General features: G+C 38.6%; 1 protein-coding gene and 1 long non-coding RNA gene across 3 annotated transcripts; both read left to right on the top strand.

Moving 5' to 3' along the window:
• Window positions 1–7308: 7308 nt before the first annotated feature.
• LOC135747671 (uncharacterized) lies at window positions 7309–8026 on the top strand. Its single transcript, XR_010531930.1, has 3 exons — window positions 7309–7446; window positions 7771–7864; window positions 7959–8026. It is a non-coding gene; the product is annotated as an uncharacterized lncRNA (long non-coding RNA).
• Window positions 8027–12894: 4868 nt separating this feature from the next.
• adipoqb (adiponectin, C1Q and collagen domain containing, b) lies at window positions 12895–15742 on the top strand. Of its 2 annotated transcripts, none has more exons than XM_065270007.1 (3): window positions 12895–13008; window positions 13362–13669; window positions 14359–15742. In XM_065270007.1, the coding sequence occupies exons 2-3, from the start codon at window positions 13363–13365 to the stop codon at window positions 14895–14897; spliced, it is 846 nt and encodes a 281-aa protein (XP_065126079.1). In that variant the 5' UTR covers window positions 12895–13008; window position 13362; the 3' UTR covers window positions 14898–15742. The 2 variants fall into 2 exon arrangements, with proteins under 2 accessions (XP_065126079.1, XP_065126072.1); XM_065270000.1 differs by having other exon boundaries at window positions 14341–15742.
• The last annotated feature ends 6314 nt before the right edge of the window (window positions 15743–22056 follow it).

Genomic DNA, 22056 nt, shown 5'->3' with positions numbered 1-22056 from the left:
AACAATATAGTTTTTCAGCATGTATAAATTCTTATTAATGGTAGTTAATGTCAATACAGTTATTCATGTTAGTTTATGGTGCAATAAATACAGTTTTTCTCAGTTGCTATGGAGCTTAAAATGTATGCGTGGATTTCTCAGAACAGAACAGATCTTTATAAAGTGCACAACATTATGTGATGCCCGGCAAAACCCTGTAACTTGTACAAAATCTTTAGTTCATCTCTCAAAAGTAAATTTTTACATCAGTGAACATGTCAGTGCCATCAAAATAGCAAATCTGTGTGTCATTGTTCATGAACAAGACAGTCAATTTTTTTATTCATGTTGTCAATATACCAAGTGTACCTACACAATTATAAGTGTCAGTATTTTCTGATGTAAACTGTGATGAATTCACCTTTTTACCATTTTTAATGCTAAATTGTATATTGGACAATTGTATAATAATTTGCATGATTGTATTAAAGCATTTGCAATTTGTCCAAAACAATGAGAAATTGCGTATGTTGTGCCCAACTGACTTGATGATGTGGACAATGAATAAAGTGATTTGAAAAATTCATTTCTGATCTGAGAAATGCTCCAAAGAGACTGAGAAAAACTGTAATAAGTAAAAAATGTATTATATACAGTCATGTGATAAAGACAAATGCAATGTGGCATCTCCAATTCATCTAACCTGCATGTTTTTTTGCATGTAGGAGGAGACGGGAATACCCGGAGTAAACCCACGCTGACACCGGAAGACCATGCAAACTTAGAAAGGCCACCTGACTTAGCTGGGGCTCGAACCGGGGACCTTTTTGCTGCCGTTTGACTCTCATTATAAAGGTAAGAAGTTTTATAGTCTTAGCAGTAGTTTATACACGTTTAAAACCATCACTGCTAACCAGTGGTGTAGTCTAGATTTTTGTAGTGAGTATACTTGGATTTTTCCCCTCTCACCCTTATGCTCACTCGTCCCAGCGCAACGCACCACCACACTCCCAGATGCATACAGTATGGATCTTCATGTAACAGAGCATTCTGAAAGTGTACTCATAAACACATAAACTGAATGTGTTATCAACATGTCAGTTTATTATAAGAAAAAAAAAAGAGTTTAACAGCCAATGGGTTTACAGCTGGAGAAACTGGACTGATTTTTAGACTGGTTTAGTGTTAATCAACATCTAACTCGGGGCCAAAACTTACTCAACTGTTAATTAAAATTAAATAAACTGTTTACAATCTTCAATCCGTGGCTAACACATGCATAACTATTGATAACATTACCATGTGTAATTTAATGGTGTAAAATAAATGTTTTTAATTAATACACATTTAAAATGACCATGAATTAACTCTAATACAGCAAATTCTAATAATTAAATTTGCATAGTCATTGATATAAAAAGCTTATTTTTTGCATATAATACAAGCATTGTCTAAAAATGAAAATAGGCTTTTACTTAATTATTATTACAAGACCATCATGTAGCCTAATATTAGACACCAAAACCAAGTGAAGAAAATGATATTTAATTTGCAAGTATGAACTGAACATCAGCGCAGACATGAATTTCCTCACAGAAGTTTAAGATCATATACATCCTGAACGTAGATATATAAATGAACACAGAGAAGGGAAGTTTAACACTGTGAAGCACAAGCATGCTGAAACCATCAGGACATAAACGGGCTTATTTTATTGCACTTGAAACCTTACCTCAAGATAAAGTATTAAACTGGACTGATGATTTAAATGTTGTTTACTCACATGTGCGTTGTTAACTCTCTGGATAACTCTCGTTCACTTCTCCACCGACTGTTTGTTTACAGTGTCGCGTGAGCAGCTAAACTGTAGGTTCGACTTCATTTGGCACTAAGCAGACCTCTTGGTGATGTCAAAGTACCACGAGAGCGATTCAAAGCAGATTTCTCCATGTGATAACTGGAATCGCTCTCGCGCTACTTTGTTGTCACTCGCCTGTGGGTTCTTGTGGCGCCACAGCAGTCTGCGCCCCAGTCACTCTAGCGCCGCTAGTAATTTGATTTCATACGCCGATCGGATCGCGCAGTTCGGCAGGAAGTCATCAAATATATAGCTTATGTATATCCATTTAAACCCGCTAAAGTAGCAAGTGTAGCATGAAAATGGTTAGTGCTTCACATCTAAATTATGACTAAAAGTTTGAAATGTCACAAAACCATGCTGTTACGCATCCTCAAGCTATTTTTAGTGGGTATACGGAAATCCTTGACAATTTCTAGTGGGTATACGGCGTAGTCCTGCGTATCACGTAGACTACACCACTGCTGCTAACACACAAAAAAGATTTTGTAAGACTGAAAAAATCCATTAATAGTTAAAGTTCATTGGTTAGTTTAGTGGTCACATTTGACAGTTTGGGTCCGGTTTTACAGACAAGGCTAAGCTAAAGCCAGGACTAGGCCTTAGTTAAATTAAGTTGTTAAAACATCTTTTATAACATATATAAAACATAATATAAAACAGACATTCTGTATTAGGATTGTATGTTAAAACAATCTGATATAGCGTTTATTATAGTTGGATGCACTAAGTTTATAAAAATCACTTTCACACTGTTGCCGCAGAAAAAATCAACGCATTTCAGAGAGGCATGACTTAAGGAGCAACACGGTATGTGGAAAATCTATCTATCTATCTATCTATCTATCTATCTATCTATCTATCTATCTATCTATCTATACATCCATCCATCCATCCATCCATCATCCATCCATCCATCTATCCATCCATGTCCTTAAGTGTCTAACACTTCTTCTCTACAATTCTTTTCTATGATTATAATCCAGCCCGATAAGTCCCATTCTTAGTGATTCGTTTACGATGTAACTGGTGCAGTGTCGATAAGCCCCTGTGTTTCTCTGTAAGCTAACACTTGTTAGATGAATCAAAGTCTACGCCATGGTGAGTTCTCCATAAGGCTTGTCCCGCTGAACTGACTCGAGTCTGTACAGTCGGGGTGCTGTGGTAGCTCGCTCTTTCTGCACCTTAGGCAGCAAAATGCAGTGTGGCCTCTGCCGTCGGGCACTCCAATCGCTAACCGTGCCAACTGACATAAAGGCCCTAGTGGCTGTGCCAGTTGGTGGGTGACACTTTTGAGTGCGGCCCGGCTGTGTTAGAGGCGTGGCTGTTGAGCAGTCGAGGTGGGGAGGACAGACGGCCCAGCGCTCTTGGCTGCGTGCTCAGGGAAGCGCCTTGTCTGTGGGTTCCACCTGGGTAGCCTTAAATAGTCAACAAGTGTAGTGAAAGAGATGCACTTTTCTCCCCTTTGTAGCCACTAGAGGCACCAGATGCAAGTTAGCATTCCCTATCCTTCAAAGGTTGGGCCTAGCCCAGCCACTCTAGCTAAGCCCCTTTGTTTTATTTCTTTCTTTCTTTCTTTCTATCTATCTATCTATCTATCTATCTGTCTATCTGTCTGTCTATTTCTTGCACGACTAACATGCAGATTAAAGCAATCCACAAAAAAGATGCTAGAGGCTCGCCGCGGCTCTGCCGTGGTTAGTCTCTAGCATGACTAACATGCAAATTAAAGCAATGCACAAAAAAAGATGCTAGAGGCTCGGCCTCGGTGGTCCGGTTTGGCGCCGATGGTGATACAAGAGTCTCTAGTACATCTTACATGCAGATTAAAGCAATGCACAAAAAAGATGCTAGAGACTCGGCCGCGGCTGCCGTGGTTAGTCTCTAGCATGACTAACATGCAAATTAAAGCAATGCACAAAAAAAGATGCTAGAGGCTCGGCCTCGGTGGTCCGGTTTGGCGCCGATGGTGATACAAGAGTCTCTAGTACATCTTACATGCAGATTAAAGCAATGCACAAAAAAGATGCTAGAGACTCGGCCGCGGCTCTGCCGTGGTTAGTCTCTAGCATGACTAACATGCAAATTAAAGCAATGCACAAAAAAAGATGCTAGAGGCTCGGCCTCGGTGGTCCGGTTTGGCGCCGATGGTGATACAAGAGTCTCTAGTACATCTTACATGCAGAGTAAAGCAATGCACAAAAAAGATGCTAGAGGCTCGGCCGCGGCTCTGCCGTGGTTAGTCTCTAGCATGACTAACATGCAAATTAAAGCAATGCACAAAAAAGATGCTAGAGGCTCGGCCTCGGTGGTCCGGTTTGGCGCCGATGGTGATACAAGAGTCTCTAGTACATCTTACATGCAGATTAAAGCAATGCACAAAAAAGATGCTAGAGGCTCGGCCGCGGTACTCCATGACGGCGACCACGGTGATGTGAGTCTCTAGCACAAGTGACATACTGACTAAAAAGATCTGTAAAGAAGACGCTACAGGCTCGGCCGTGGTGCTCCAGGATGGCGACCACGGTGTCTTGAGTCTCTAGCACGGCTGACATACTGACTAAAAAGATCTATAAAGAAGACGCCACAGGCTCGGCCGTGGTACTCCATGACGGCGACCACGGTGTCTTGAGTCTCTAGCACAACTGACTAAAAAGATCTACAAAGAAAGACGCTACAGGCTCGGCCGTGGTACTCCATGACGGCGACCACGGTGTCTTGAGTCTCTAGCACAACTGACTAAAAAGATCTACAAAGAAGACGCTACAGGCTCGGCCGTGGTGCTCCATGACGGTGACCATGGTGTCTTGAGTCTCTAGCACGGCTGACATACTGACTAAAAAAATCTACAAAAAAGACGCTACAGGCTCGGCCGTGGTGCTCCATGACGGTGACCACGGTGTCTTGAGTCTCTAGCATGGCTGACATACTGACTAAAAAGAGCTACAAAGAAGACGCTACAGGCTTGGCCGTGGTACTCCATGACGGCGACCATGGTGACTTGAGTCTCTAGCACCACTGACATACTGACTAAAAAGATCTACAAAGAAGACGCTACAGGCTCGGCTGTGGTACTCCATCACGGCGACCATGGTGACTTGAGTCTCTAGCACCACTGACATACTGACTAAAAAAAATCTACAAAAAAGATGCTACAGGCTCGGCCGTGGTGCTCCATGACGGTGACCACGGTGTTTTGAGTCTCTAGCACGGCTGACATACTGACTAAAAAGATCTATAAAGAAGACGCCACAGGCTCGGCCGTGGTACTCCATGACGGCGACCACGGTGTCTTGAGTCTCTAGCACAACTGACTAAAAAGATCTACAAAGAAAGACGCTACAGGCTCGGCCGTGGTACTCCATGACGGCGACCACGGTGTCTTGAGTCTCTAGCACAACTGACTAAAAAGATCTACAAAGAAGACGCTACAGGCTCGGCCGTGGTGCTCCATGACGGTGACCATGGTGTCTTGAGTCTCTAGCACGGCTGACATACTGACTAAAAAAATCTACAAAAAAGACGCTACAGGCTCGGCCGTGGTGCTCCATGACGGTGACCACGGTGTCTTGAGTCTCTAGCATGGCTGACATACTGACTAAAAAGAGCTACAAAGAAGACGCTACAGGCTTGGCCGTGGTACTCCATGACGGCGACCATGGTGACTTGAGTCTCTAGCACCACTGACATACTGACTAAAAAGATCTACAAAGAAGACGCTACAGGCTCGGCTGTGGTACTCCATCACGGCGACCATGGTGACTTGAGTCTCTAGCACCACTGACATACTGACTAAAAAAAATCTACAAAAAAGATGCTACAGGCTCGGCCGTGGTGCTCCATGACGGTGACCACAGTGTTTTGAGTCTCTAGCACGACTGACATACTGACTAAAAATATCTACAAAGAAGACGCTACAGGCTCGGCCGTGGTACTCCATGAAGGCGACCATGGTGACTTGAGTCTCTAGCACCACTGACATACTGACTAAAAAAATCTACAAAAAAGACGCTACAGGCTCGGCCGTGGTGCTCCATGACGGTGACCACGGTGTCTTGAGTCTCTAGCACCACTGACATACTGACTAAAAAGAGCTACAAAGAAGACGCTGCAGGCTCGGCTGTGGTACTCCATGACGGCGACCATGGTGACTTGAGTCTCTAGCACCACTGACATACTGACTAAAAAGATCTACAAAGACGACGCTACAGGCTCGGCCGTGGTACTCCATGACGGCGACCACGGTGCCTTGAGTCTCTAGCACGACTGACATACTGACTAAAAAGATCTACAAAGAAGACGCTACAGGCTCGGCCATGGTACTCCATGACGGCGACCATGGTGACTTGAGTCTCTAGCACCACTGACATACTGACAAAAAAAATCTACAAAAAAGACGCTACAGGCTCGGCCGTGGTGCTCCATGACGGTGACCACGGTGTCTTGAGTCTCTAGCACGGCTGACATACTGACTAAAAAGAGCTACAAAGAAGACGCTACAGGCTCGGCCGTGGTACTCCATGACGGCGACCATGGTGACTTGAGTCTCTAGCACCACTGACATACTGACTAAAAAGATCTACAAAGACGACGCTACAGGCTCGGCCGTGGTACTCCATGACGCCGACCACGGTGTCTTGAGTCTCTAGCACGACTGACTAAAAAGATCTACAAAGAAGACGCTACAGGCTCGGCCATGGTACTCCATGACGGCGACCATGGTGACTTGAGTCTCTAGCACCACTGACATACTGACTAAAAAGATCTACAAAGACGACGCTACAGCCTCGGCCGTGGTAGTCCATGACGGCGACCACGGTGTCTTGAGTCTCTAGCACGACTGACTAAAAAGATCTACAAAGAAGACGCTACAGGCTCGGCCGTGGTACTCCATGACGGCGACCATGGTGACTTGAGTCTCTAGCACCACTGACATACTGACTAAAAAAAATCTACAAAAAAGATGCTACAGGCTCGGCCGTGGTGCTCCATGACGGTGACCACGGTGTTTTGAGTCTCTAGCACGACTGACATACTGACTAAAAATATCTACAAAGAAGACGCTACAGGCTCGGCCGTGGTACTCCAGGATGGCGCCCATGGTGACTTGAGTCTCTAGCACAACTGACATACTGACTAAAAAGATCTACAAAGAAGACGCTACAGGCTCGGCCGTGGTGCTCCAGGATGGCGCCCACGGTGACTTGAGTCTCTAGCACAACTGACATACTGACTAAAAAGATCTACAAAGAAGACGCTACAGGTTCGGCCGTGGTTCTCCATGACTGCAACCACGGTGTCTTGAGTCCCTAGCACGACTGACATACTGACTAAACAGATCTACAAAGAAGACGCTACAGGCTCGGCCGTGGTACTCCATGCCGGCGACCACGGTGTCTTGAGTCTCTAGCACGACTGACATACTGACTAAAAAAATCTACAAAGAAGACGCTACAGGCTCGGCCGTGGTGCTCCATGACGGTGAACACGGTGTCTTGAGTATCTAGCACGACTGACATTCAGACTTAAAGATCTGCAAAAAAGACGCTACAGGAATCGACAGTGGGTGACCACAGCTGTTGGAGCCTCTGGTGCAACAATAATGAACGGTATGTGGAAAATCCATCTATCTGTCTGTCCGTCTCTCAGTCTGTCCATCTATCTGTCTGTCCGTCTCTCAGTCTGTCCATCTATCCATCTTTCTATCTGCCTGTCTGTCTCTTCGTCTGTCAGTCTGTTTTTCTGCCTTTCCGTCTGTCTGTCTGTCTGTCTGTCTGTCTTTCCGTCAGTCTGTCTTACCTTCTGTCTGCCTTTCCGTCTGTCTGTCTTTCCGTCTGTCTGCCTTGAATGAAAAATAAAGCTTAAAATGCATTATGTTGTTTACAAAGCAAATAAACACATTTGTTTTAACTTAACACATTTTGCTTCTATAGATTAAGCTCACCACATAATAAGAAGGTCACCTCATTTTTAGTGGAAGCACTGGCTACAAACTTGGAATTGAAGGCCTTGATAAAAATTACTTTGGTAAGTCATTTTCATTGTTATTTCTATTTAGGCTATTTCTGTATATTTATGTTGTGTCTATTTTTACTTTTAACAAACCCAATGACTTGTTTAGTGGCCTGCAAGACATTACCAGAGCTAGCTGGTGTGGCCGCAGCACAGAGTCACCAGAGGAGGAAGAGGGTAAGATAGATTAGTTTCTGTTTTATTTATTTATGTTGCATTAGTATAAACTATAATGTTGTACATTTTTCTTTTGTTTTCAGCTCCTGGAGTCAAACCCAGTGTACTGGGCTACTGGCTGTGGACAAAATGGGCTTCTGAAGGGGAATCACCGCTAACATGATGTCAGATGAAGAAGACAATGCCATTGATGGAGTGTCGGGTTGTGAGACCTTCATCATCTTCAGCTGCGACTGTGTGCGTTCGAGCTATGCAGCGTTGAATTAGTGTCTAACAGAATGCCAGCGCTACAACCCCGAGACAGCAAAATAAACACATTTGATGCCAAATGTGATCCCAAGAACATAATCTCTGGCTATTTTTTACTTTTTGTGTGTTTATTTTTCCTATACTTAATTAATAAAACTCTTACACTTTATCAACATTTTTCTCCCAAATATCTGTTTTATTTTCTTATAATATATATCTTTTATAATATATTTAATATAAACCATGATTTTATTAAATAATAAAAATTAAAAGCTATTGTAATTTGCAAATATCATTAAATATAATGGTTCTACTGAAAACTTATTGAAACTTTACTGTTTTCTTGCTCCCTAGGGCCAAATGTACATGTTACCTATATTTTACGATATTTACGGTCTGTCACATACATCATAACTTACATTATAAAACATTACGATTTATCTTTCAGATTAATACGATACTGTCTTTTAATGCTAACTTGCAAAATGCCTTGTAAAAAGTATAATTGTTTAAATAGACTTTTAGTCTGGCTAACTTATTTACTCTACATTTAGTATCACAAAAATACATTTGAAATGCATACTTGTTTAAAAACCAATATTCATTTAATGTTGCAAAAACATTTCTTCTGACGACATTTTTATTGCTAGTGTCGCTACTGTTTAACTTACAAAAACATTTGATACGAGTATTTTTTTATTTTTACAGTTTTTCTTAGTCGCTTTGGTACATTTCTGGAATCATCCTCAACATTTGCAAAACAATAAGTGCATTACTCAAAACAATTTGTATCAATAGCAAAACACCATGGATAACCTGCCAGTCTCTTACTCAAAATCCTTAGTTCATCGCTCATCTGTGTCAATAACATGTCAGTGGCATCAGAATGACAAGTCCGTGTGTCATTGTGTACGGATAAGACAGTCAAATTGTTTAGTCATGTTGTCAATATAACGGTTTACTCTGTCTGGAGGGATGTTCTGATGGAAACTATGGCTAAAGTTTTGCAGCTAATTTTGAGAAGTATTTTTTTGAAATAAATATTATATATATATTTAATAATATGTGAAATTATCACTTGTGTCATTTGTTTAAAAAAATAATGAGAATTATAGTTAATTTAAACCATTTTAGATGATAGATATAAAAGATGAAAACAGCAGTTAAGTTTTGGAGTTGAGCACTAATTAGGCATAGGCCTATCACAGAGAACAAGTATCAGAACTAAAACAGTACAATAGTACAGAAATAAACGCTGTTCCTGAAGGTCAAATTGCATAATAAAACCCTTGTACAGTGCTTGTCATAAGCAAGCATCTTCTCTAATGAGAGCCAGAGGTCTGTGCTTACAGTAAGTGAGAAAATGAGAATTAAAATAAATAATATTATATAAATAAAATACAATGCAGAATCAATGAAGAGGTTCTAACCTGAACCAGAAGATTTCCCAGGCAGAAATGAGCTTAAATAGGCCTTAGTTTATTTAAAAAAATAGTTTTAACAAACATGCCTTACTAAAAGCATTTCCGGTGTGCATTTTGAGGCAAAACAAAGGGCACTGATGTATTTTAAGATATGTCAGTGCAAGCTGTTTTCAGTTTGGACAGCTCTTACATTTATTTTAGTCTAGACTAGGACTAGTCCAATCCCTGTCCGGGAAGCCGCCCCATAATGGATCAATTTCTGTTTTGAGGAGAAAATAAGGAGAAGGATAAGGTTTGAAAAAGCCATTAGGGGGTGCCACCATATTATTACAAAGACAAGGAGTATGTTTTCTTCTGGAAAACAACAAGAACAACAATTTTGTGCCTGATGCAAGATAGTGGATACACATGAAAGATTTTTTTTTGAGATGTGGGTGATTTTCTTATTATTAGTGAGGATCATCTGGAGAAAATATGCTCAGCATGACATTGTGGATGGCATATATACATACACATATATACATATATATATATATATATATATATATATATATATATATATACTGAAGGTTTACCTCAAGCACGTGTGATAATCTTTTCTCCACACAAATATTAAAATAAAATTCCATGGATAGTTCGGCCAAAAATGATATTAAACCCATGATTTACTCACCCCCAAGCTGTCCGAGTTGCATATGTCCATCGTTTTTCAGACAAACACATTTTCGGATATTTTATAAAATGTTTTAGATCTTTCAGTTGATTAAATGTAATGTTACGGGGTCCACCATAGTCCACGACCTTCAAGTCCAAAAAAAGTGCGTCCATCCTTCACAAATTAAATCCAAACGGCTCCAGGATAATAAACAAAGGTCTTCTGAGGGTAATCCGCGCGGTGTTTTTGTAGAAATATCCATATTTAAAACTTTATTAACGAAAATAAATACCTTCCGGTAGCGCCGCCATCTTAGTCGCGTCCGCATTCAGGATGAGAGCTTACGCAATACGCAGCCTACGGAGGCTACTCCATATGGGCTACTCTGCTCTGCTGCTCTGTGCCCCCGCCCTCCGAATTTGTCATACGTCACTAAGAAAAGTGCGTACACTACGCTAATACTCTCTCCTGAATGCGGACGCGACAAAGATGGCGGCGCTACCGGAAGGTATTTATTTTCGTTAATACCGTTTTAAATATGGATATTTCTACAACAACACCGCGCGGATTACCCTCAGAAGACCTTTGTTTATCATCCTGGAGCCGTTTGGATTTAATTTGTGAAGGATGGACGCACTTTTTTTGGACTTGAAGGTCGTGGACTATGGGTGGACCCCGTAACATTACATTTAATCTACTGGAAGATCTAAAACATTTTATAAAATATCCGAAAATGTGTTTGTCTGAAAAACGATGGACATATGCAACTCGGACAGCTTGGGGGTGAGTAAATCATGGGTTTAATATAATTTTTGGCCGAACTATCCCTTTAAGCCATATGAATGGGATCTCTCTTTGTTTTTGCTGTATTAAAATAAATTGGGATTGTTATGATTATTACATGCTAGTGCTTACGGGTGATTGATTATAATTAAATGTAGAAATTAAGAAAAAACTATTTAATATAATCGTTTTTTCTCTTAATTTTTTACATTACAAAATCCAATAAAATATATAGGCTTTATCCATAACATCTGCCTATTGCCTGCCTAAGCCTGAAGCTCCGAGGACGCTCACGCACTGTTTCTATTGTGGAATGTCAAGCAATTAAGAAACCAGAGTGAATACAGTATGTGTGTAGGTTGCACAAGTCTAGTTAATTCTGCATGGTTGGAGTCAATAATATTTGAATACAATATTAACAGCTTTCAATGTTAATTCAAGTTTTAAAGTCTAAAAAATAAGCAAAAATGTTCATAGAAAAAAATTAATAAAACAATTATTTACAGGCACAGCAAAATGTACAAATAGTAAAATATAAATATAAAAAAAGAATGATTACCTATAGTTTGTGTGTGGATCAAAGCATTACATTATGCTAATGTACACATTTGATTTTAAAAGAGTAAGTTTGGATTTTAAACTAGATGGACTATGTGCTAATGCTGTCCCAATTTGATCAAGTCCTTGTTTTTCACAAAAAGCAACAAGCACATTTGCCAAACCTGGTATAAGCACATTTGCCCTTAGATTAAATAGGTTATTTGCACTGGATAGGCTATCAAGTGCACCAACAGTCTCTAGACAATTATTTTGTTAATTTTGTTTTCTCCGGTTTAACAAAGAAAATTCCTAAACTGATAGAAAAGTAATTAAAGCATTGAGCATTAAGTTATGAGCATTGAACAAGTGGCTACTGCCCCCATCTGGTCGATATTTCAGTTACACCTAATGTATAGGAAAATATGTGGTCCAAGACTACTGTACAATATCATCTCATAATATATTGTACTGTAAGTCATGTCTGCTCTGGTACCTACCAGCTACGCTCTTCAAAGTGGTTGCTTTTTAATGTGCCACGAGTTACAACTGAATTGGGAAGAACTGCTTTTTCTTATCTAGCACCTTGGGGGTGGAACAATCTGCAAAAAAGATAAAGTTAGAAACCCTTATGTCCATAAATGATTTTAAAACTACTGTAAAGAGTATTGTGATGGAGACATGTTCTTGTTTCTCTTAAGAGTCTCATTGTGTTTTATATATTTGAATATTTTGTACTTTTATATTGTGAAAATGTAATTTGGTGTTTGTCATGTGCATTTTTTGTGATTTGGCTGCTACCTTGGCCAGGTCTCTCTTGCAAAAGAGATTCTGAATCTCAATGGGACCTCCTGGTTAAATAAAGGTAAATAAATAATGTGATAAATGAAAGATGTAGATGCAGTTTTCTCAATAGGATGAATATTTAGATGGATACTGTAAAAAATGCAGCATTTTTGTCAAATCAACATTTTATGCCACTTTAACTTAAAAAATTAAGTTAAACAGCTTCATCTAGTTTTTTTAACTAGTTACAGGTATTTTACAAGTATTTTCATTTTTTTGTTCTCTTCTGTTTTTATTTTGGATAAGTTGTAACAAATTTTACAGACAATGCTTCAGGATCTCAGTGTGAAGAGGGGCAGTAAGCCCTTAGTAGTGAGACCACTGCCCTTTTAATTCAATGGCCATAAATAAATTCAGGCTGGGAAACTAAATATAGTCCAGTAAAGCTATTGACAGTTGTACTTCTCCAACAAGTCAGTTGCTCTGTGTGGCTGTTCCTCAGTCACTGTCTTGTACTTTTCATTTTTGAGGACATACGCTTAAATCAGGTACTGTAAGTGATTACAATTAAAAACCTATTGGAGGAGTATGGCTTCTCAGTTCATTTTAGGCTTTAGTCAGTACTCAAACATTGATATTTCATATGTAGTATTGTGCAATTGTGTTGAACTTTGATTGAAAGTCTCTTTTATATTGTTCATCTCTCCCTAGCTTTAACTCTATTGCTATTTGTAAACATAGCTTTGTAGACTAAGCTTATTTTTGGCTCATGTAACAGAATGTGAAATGCTTTTTCATTTGTAAGTCACGTTGGATAAAAGCATCTACTAAATAATAAATGTAAATGTGGCAGACAAACAAAAGACAAACTTTGTTGCCTCGATATTTCACTTTGCACCAGGATGAAGCTACTGTGGTTTGTTTTTGGAATCCTACTTATTGGACAACTTGGTGAAGGTCAAAATGAAGGTCTTGTAAAGGAGAAACTAGAGGAGCCAGCAGTGAATGAACAGACTGAAGGTCGAGGAGATGTTGTTATAAAGGTAGAAGAGCCTGAGGGTCCAGGGGCAGATGTCAGTCAACCTGATGATAGACAGCCATGTGCTATGTGGATGGGAGGTGTTCCTGGCACACCTGGGCACAGTGGGAAACCTGGGAGAGATGGCAGAGATGGGCGTGATGGACCAAGGGGCGAGAAAGGAGATAAAGGTTAGAGTAAGAGCCTGTACATTTAGATGCTTTGTTGCTGACTAAGGGTGGTAACAGCCTGTACAGTGGCCCCTAAGAAATATAATATCATAGCAAGTTGTCCGACTAACATATAAACAAACATCAAACAAATAATGCTGGACTTTATCCTCAAAAGATAATGCTGGAATATTTTTCTTATAAGTAACTTTGTGGCCATACTGTATTTTATACAATACATTAAAGATGCAGTGTGTAACTTTTAAAAGGATCTAATGACAGAAATGTAATAATATACATAACTCTATATTATCAGTGGTGTATAAAGACGATACATAATAAACTGTATTTTTTTATAACCTCAGAATGAGCCATTTTTATCTACATACACTGCGGGTCCCCTTACATGGAAGTTGCCATTTTGTGCAGCCATTTTCTACAGTAGCCCTAAATGGACAAACTACTCTAAAGAGTGCGTTTTGTCACTACTGTATTTTGTCTTAGACAACATGATGTCTGTCCTGTGGCGACTACTGTAGCTTCTCTATGCATTTCGGTAAACGGTGGACTTGGCCATTGGTTGCAATTCACAATCTCACTGCTAGATGCCGCTAAAATCTGTACACTGCACCTTTAAGTAATGAATATTTTTAGTCATTCTTTTTCACTTATTTGCTATGCCCAATGCCAAGCATCTATTTTTGGGGTAGGTGAACCAGGTGAAAAAGGAGATCCAGGGGAGAAGGGGGATGTCGGCCCAGCTGGACCGAGAGGCTTTCCTGGAAACCCAGGTCTGAAAGGGACCCGTGGTGAAAGTTCACAGTCCTACCACTCGGCCTTCAGTGTAGGTCTCAGTGAAATTGTTTCTGCCAACAACCTGCCAATTCGCTTCAACAAGTTCTTCTATAATGACCAGCACCACTACGATGATGTTTCCGGCAAGTTCCGCTGCAATCTGCCTGGGGTGTATTTTTTTACTTATCATCTGACAGTCTACACCAAAGACGCTAAGATCAGCCTCTACAAGAATGACAAAGCTATCATGTTCACTTATGACCAGTACCAGGAAGACAATGTGGATCAGGCATCAGGATCTATTATACTAAGACTGGAGGCAGGGGACGAGGTGTGGCTGCAGGTCTATGGAGACGAGACTGTTGGTGGAGTGTATGCAGATAACACCAACGACTCCACCTTCTCTGGTTTCCTCCTGTATCCCGACATTCCTGTTCCTGCCCGGAGACGTTGAAAATACCCTGAATGATTGGGAATGAGATCTTACTCTAATAAAAAAAATAGCTTTTTCATTATATCTAGTGACAAATGTTGCAGGCCTGGACTAAGAAGTGTTTTTACATCATTACAGTATTGTGTGTTAAATTTTTGCCATACTGTATAAGGTTTATTTTAATGTAACATTACAGTATATAAACAAAGCAAGGTTTGTACAGTGTTCCAGTCGTCTCTGTGACAGTATGTATTCAAGATTCTGGTGTGTATTTCACTGGCCACGGTCCAGCCCCAACAGTTGTTACTGTGCGTGCATGGGGTCCAATTGGGGTCCAGTTTATTTTTGTTTTAATCGCTGCGGTCAGTGAGGGAGTAAAAGCTGTCCCTAAAACCCGCCTCTGATATGATAAACTTAAAAGGGATAGTTTACCCAAAAATTTAAATTCTGTTATCATTTATTCACCTTCATGTTGTGACAAACCTGTATACATTTATACTGTATACAAGGAAGATATTTTGAGGAATGTTTGTAAACGAATCCCATTCACTTCCATAGTATTCTTTTTTGGATGGAAGTGAATGGGGTTCATAAACGGTTTGGTTACAAACATTCCTCAAATTATCTTCTGTTGTGTTCATTAGACCAAAGAAATGTATACAGGTTTGTAACAACATGAGAATGAATAAATAATGACAGAATTTTTATTTTTGTGTGAACTATTCCTTTACATTTTAAATTTGGAAATGATGTTAAGTCTGATCGAATTGTTGTGTATCATCATTGTAATGATTTTCGGCAACAAGTAGTTTTTGTGCTAGGATATAATTCGGAACATATGAATAAATTATTTAATAATAATTTGATTTCTTTTGTCTGGCAAATTCAAATGTCTGGACTCTGGAAAATGATCTCACATATTAAGGTAATATAAGCAGGGTTGGTGAAAATCTGGTCTATGACCTTGAAACACACATGCTTTTATCAGTCAAAAAGGACATGTATATTAACTCATTGAGTTTTTTAAAGTCCCTTGCTTTGTTTTTGACAGAAAAACAATATAAGAAAGGTGTCACAATGTAATGAAATGACAGTACTCATATCCTACTCAAGATGGCAGCAAAATTCTTCTGTGAATGTAAAATTTCAGGTCTTAAAATTATTTGTTTCCCCAAAAGGGGTCAGTGTTTGGCCGGTTAGGGTTGCCCAGGAAGCCCCTGCTGGATAATGAACTTACTACACTTTCTGTCGTGAAAAAAATCATCTTTCACCATCATTGAAATGAAGCTGTGTATTCCGTTGTGTATTCTACAAATTGCATGCATGTCATTATATTATCATATATTCTTTGCCATTGTTTTGTAAATGTCTCTTAAATGCATGACACACTTTATTTGTGTGTGTGTGTGTGTGTGTGTGTGTGTGTGTGTGTGTGTGTGTGTGTGTGTGTGTGTGTGTGTGTGTGTGTTCCCACAAAGATATAGGAATACCAGTATTTTTGTGACCTTGTATGAGGAAACAAGCTTATAAATCAAACAGAATGATGTTTCTTGAAAATGTGAAGTAGGAGAAGAGTTTCTGTGATGGTTGGGGTTAGGGAATGGGGTAGGTAAGGGAAATAGAATATACAGTTTGTATGGTATAAAATGCATTATGTCTATGGAATGTCCCCACAAAACATGGAAACCAGAATGTGTGTGTGTGTACCTGATGCCCACGTGTGTGTTAAGCCCTAAATTAGGACCACCCTTTCTACAGGTGTTCTCACTCATGTTAGCAGGACAAGGGGCCAGCTTCAAGCCCGTATGACTGCTTGCTGTTGTGTGAAGCTGTTCTAGAGCCGAGGACTCATTCATCAAGTCCCTCTCTTCGGCTCTTACTCCTGACACTATCACTCCGGTCCCCATCATGACACACTCCCCCCTCATTTCACTAATGACTGATTTCAGCTTCAGAGCAGAGGTGAAGATAACAGCAACATAAAAGAAAGCATGTAAATTCAATGAAAAAGAACAAACTACTTATCTGTGTACGTCTGCGGAATGTGTTTTTATTGACAAATTTAACTCAGAAAAAACGTTACAAAATTGTCACCAGGACGTTAATTCATTAAAGTGCACCTATTTCATAGCTAAAAAACGTTATTTTGTGTATTTGGTATAATACAATGTGTTTGTGTGGTTTATGGTTAAAAAACACATTATTTTCCGGTTACCGTACATTTTTAGCTCCAGATTTCATTATTTTTCTGAAACGCATGGATTTGAAAAGCACGGTGTCCCTAATTGGCCAGCTAATCTGTATGTTGTGACTGGCCTGAATACGTCGGACGGAAATAAGACGCTCCTTACCATTTTTAAAAGATTCGGTTGCTAACATGAGTTAACTTACAGGCTGTGAGTGCGAAGCGGAAGGAATTATGATAATGTCAGTCTTGTCTACATCCCCAAGGAAGTAAACTGTTGCCTACAATCCGTGTGTTTGTTGTAGTCCAAGAAAAGAGATTTACGTTGGAGACAATATCTCACATCATCGTTTACTTTGGGGTTTGTACCTTTTGCAAATCTATACACATTTATACACCAAAGGAAATGTAAAAACATGAATCGGACAATATGTGCTCTTTAAGTCAATCCATTTTGGTACAGACTTGTACCTTTGAGAAACCAGTATGTACCTCAAAGGTACCATACTTTTACCTTTACCGCCCCAGTGACAGCTTTTGTACCTTTTTATCTGGGAGTGTAGCACAATTATGTTGTTCCAAACCCATATAACTTTCTTCTGTGTAACACAAAAAGGAAATTAAATATTCACACTGTGAATTTTTAAACAGATTTTTGAAACACAGATGCTCAATGTTATTAAATATATTAAGTAGTGTAAACTTAATTTAATAAAGAAAATTCTACCAACTTGAATATTTCCAGTTTTTGTAACATTTTCCTAATCTTTTTAGTTCAACTGTACTGAAACCATTTTCGTAAGGGACTTAAAGCAACACTATGTAGTTTCCATGTAAAAATGACTTACAGCTCCCCCATGTGGTTGAAAAGCGCAACAGTTCCTGGTATCAGACACTCTTTTGAAGGCAGGGGGAGGGGCAGGGCTGTGTTTCCTACCCTCCACCGCCACTTTCAGAGTGTGCTTGTAGCAGCTAGGAGGCTGCTCAGGTTGTAGCAACAGTACAATTTGTCCAGTAAAAAGTTGTTCTATCACTGAAATAATTTTAGAGACATTATTTAAAGGTAAAAAAACTACATAGTGTTGCTTAAAGTTACATAAGTTAATTCAGCCCTAAAAAAAATTAATTGAATCAAATAACTTGATTTATAGTATTTGAGCTGGGACTACGTGAATGATTCTTGTTGTGTTAAAGCACCACTAATAAAGCTGGGTGGATCATTGCCAGTTCGAATCATGCCATGCATGGGACTGCATTAGGGGAGTACTTTTTGATTAAAGTGTTATGCAGTTTTCAGGAAAAAGGACTTGTTAGTGCTTAATGTTTATTTATGTTGGAGATTTAGAGAATTTTACAATATTTTTGAGTTTTGCGGTTCCCTTTGTGCAGAAGAGTTGTGCTTATGGTTAGGTTGTGGAAGGTGTAGTAATTCGACTCTATTGGAAAGATAATATAACCATTATCAGAAACTCAATCGAGATAAACTGCCATCCTTGATACACAGCATACTAAAACAAGCACAGATCCTTTTCAAACATACTTTGAATGCACAGACAGATATATCTGTATTATCTCCTAACAGCAGCCATCAGAGTCCTGCCCCCCCACACTTCACATTGGTCTGATAGCATCTCAAACATGTGCAATAGATTTAGACTACAGTTACAATTAGAGCGTGGGCTGTTTGCAGAGTTAGTCATATACTTTAAATGGATTAAAGGACATGGTTGTACAAGATGGTGATCAACTGTACACAATGGCGATGTGACCATATAAACTGAATAGATGTTTGAAGTGCCGTGGGCTGGATAGTCTCAGGGTATTTAGAAGTTGTGTATCTTGTCCTTTAATCTTGGAGTATATTTTGGGTGGATTTGAGAGGTTATGGAGGGCCGGGACCCTTTATTACTGGGTCCATTTGCTTTATGATAAACATCCAACATATGTTATCTTTCTCAGACTGCCCAAATTATTCCAGGGAACCCATAACAGATTCTCTGCAAAAACTAATGTAAAGGCCTTATTTGAAACTATAGTGCCGTCAATGCACTACTCAGATGACATTTTTGACACTGCATGGCACAAACAATGCCTGCATCCATTTGCACGTCTGCTTGTCATTGGGAAGTATAAACAAAATCCTTTGTTTACTGAATCAGCCCTTTTTTGTAGATCCACACAGCTATAAATAGATGGTTTGGATTTGCATTTTTTGAAGGCAGAACTTCATTGGCAGGAAAATAAAATATAAAAAAGGACACATGCCTTTTCCGACCACAGCCATCCCAGTACCTTCATGCTGACTTACAGCATACTCTTTTTATACTGTTAGCAGGTACAGACGTATGTGCATTTTGTTCAAAAGAACATTAACAGCTTAATAGTAAATTTAGCACAATGGTTTTGTTTATAATAGTTTTAAATCGCAGGTAAATCATATCTTGAAGAATATGGCCTCGGTTGCAAAGTTCACCGGGGTCTCTGCCTCAGACGCATCCGGGAAAGAGATGTATTTGTGGCCTCCTTCTGGTTTGGACCGACATACGCAGCTTATGCACAGAGCTAAAATGAGCTTGACCAATACCCATGACTTTCTTTCCTTTTACTGGACATTGTTGGATATGAAATATTATTAGAGCAACAGCAGGTCATCTGTGCTGTGGTCATTTCAGTGCTTATTGCTATTGGACATTGGGTAACGCTTTAGATTACAGCCCGGAAAGTACTGCGTAAGTACAGTGAATTTACAGCGTATGTTTCTGTAATTACAGTTTACATATAATATACGTACGTGTAATTATAAGGGAACAATTTATAATATTTGGGGAATAAAGGGGTAACAACCAGGAAAAATACAAATAATATATGTAGTAAAGTACTGCATAAGTACAGCGAATTTACAGCGTATGTTTCTGTAATTATAGTTTATTTATGAAGTACGTACGTGTAATTATAAGGGAACAATTTATAATATTTGGGGAACAAAGGGGTAACAACCAGGAAAAATAGAAATAATATATGCAGTAAGTATTATAGATTACTAAACAACAAAACTTGAAATTCAGTTAATGTGTTTATGCTATACAATACAATTTATTTAGAATTTTCAATAAAGGTTACTTACCTTAAGAAAGAAAAAGAGTACAGGAATTTGTTGGGTCATCAAGCAAAATTAAAAATAGGCAAGGCAACTTTGGTGAAAACAAAGCAAGCAAAACTAGAACTACACTCTTAGAACGAATGTGTTAAAAACAACACATTAGTGTTGATTCTGGGACGACATACTAAATGCGTTGTCCCAGAATCCATCCATCTCTGTGTTATTATGGAAACAACACATTTTGTGTTACTTTTAACACAACTTGTGTGATATTTTAACACAAAATCAACACAAAATGACACATAATGTGTTACAATTACACGTAATGTGTTAAAAACTCAACACACAAAGATGTGTAAAAAAATTAACACATCCTTTCTAAGAGTGTATTTTCTGTAGTTACTGTGTAAATATACCATTGTTTTGTGTTGTTACAGTCTAAGTCAAAAAATTTTACCCCCTTGTTTCACGTAGTAGGAGTAAGTACAGAATCTGCGGGCTGTAAATTAAAGTGGCACTTGTTACCCCCTTGTTTCACGTAGTTAAAGAGTAAATACAACATCTGCGGGCTGTAAATTAAAGTGGCACTTGTTACCCCTTTGTTCCGAAAATATTAAAAATTGTTCCCTTAAAATTCCCTTTATAAGTACACTATAATTACAGAAATGTATGCTGTAAATTCGCTGTACTTACGCAGTACTTTACTGCATATATTATTTGTATTTTTCCTGGTTGTTACCCTTTAATTCCCCAAATATTATAAATTGTTCCCTTATAATTACACGTACGTACTTCATGAGTAAACTATAATTACAGAAACATACGCTGTAAATTCCCTGTACTTACCCAGTACTTTCCGGGCTGTAATCTAAAGCATTACCGGACATTGCTATTAAGAAATAAGATAAACTTCCAGACCGTGTTGAGCAGATGAATTTTATATAGCAATGTATTTTCTGTAAAAATACGTAATGATGACAGACGTTAAACGGAATGACCACCGAATATTTTAATGATCTTTGTTACAGTATGTTTTGGCAACCCTTTAAAACCTAAATTAAAAGCATGTAGGCCTATGTAAATTTGATTAATATTACAGTAATGATTTAAATTTTTACATTTTATATTTTCAACAGTTTAATGACAATATGTACATATTCCAAATGAATTTGTACAATATAGTTTGTATGTTTTAATACAATTTCATTGCACCTCAGTGACCTTGGGGCTATGGGTAGTGCTTTATTCATTGATTCATTCCTTTTTCGGCTAATCATATGCATGTTTGTGAACAAATTCACATATAATCATGATATAAAATATGCATTCTGTTGAAATCGGGATGCTACATTTGTCTGTTTTTGTCGTTTATCTTTCCCTTTAAAAAGAACCTGAGTTAGTACAGACAATTACAAATCTTTATCAAATATTTACTCCTTCAATGGCTGCCGAATTAATAAATAATCATTTTATTATTATATATAATATGTAATAATACAGTACTGTGCAAATGTCTTACTTCCATTAGATGTGTTGTTTTTGCAATGTTATAGTGATCATATGTAATTATTTCTCAGTCTCTTTATTAGAATACAACCCGAAAATACAGGAAATGTGTATGTAGTATTAAAAATAGTATAAAAGTATAAGCTGAAGTGTCAAGTATTTAGGGTAAAATCCTCTTCCACTTGAGCAATAGCAGGCAGCTGCAGGATCACTTAAACCTAAATAAAATTAAATCCTAAATTCTAATTCTAATCGAATGACTTCAGGACTTCAGTCTCCGCAAAAAACTCAAGATGTGTTTAGTGTCAAGAGATGTCACACTACATACTGACTGATGCCTGAAGAAGACATTTAGTCCTTAAAATTGTTTTGTTTTTAATTTTGTGTAC

The sequence above is a fragment of the Paramisgurnus dabryanus genome, chromosome 6 (assembly GCF_030506205.2).
Source record: "Paramisgurnus dabryanus chromosome 6, PD_genome_1.1, whole genome shotgun sequence".
In the NCBI taxonomy this organism is placed as follows: Eukaryota; Metazoa; Chordata; class Actinopteri; order Cypriniformes; family Cobitidae; genus Paramisgurnus; species Paramisgurnus dabryanus.
Note: the sequence above shows the minus strand (reverse complement) of the source record. Positions and strands in the feature narration are given on the sequence as shown.

Coding starts and splice junctions, on each gene's coding strand:
- adipoqb (XM_065270000.1), top strand. CDS start 13,363: ATGAAGCTACTGTGGTTTGTTTTTGGAATCCTACTTATTGGACAACTT. Junction 13,670..14,340: donor GGGCGAGAAAGGAGATAAAG/GTTAGAGTAAGA, acceptor CCCAATGCCAAG/CATCTATTTTTGGGGTAGGT.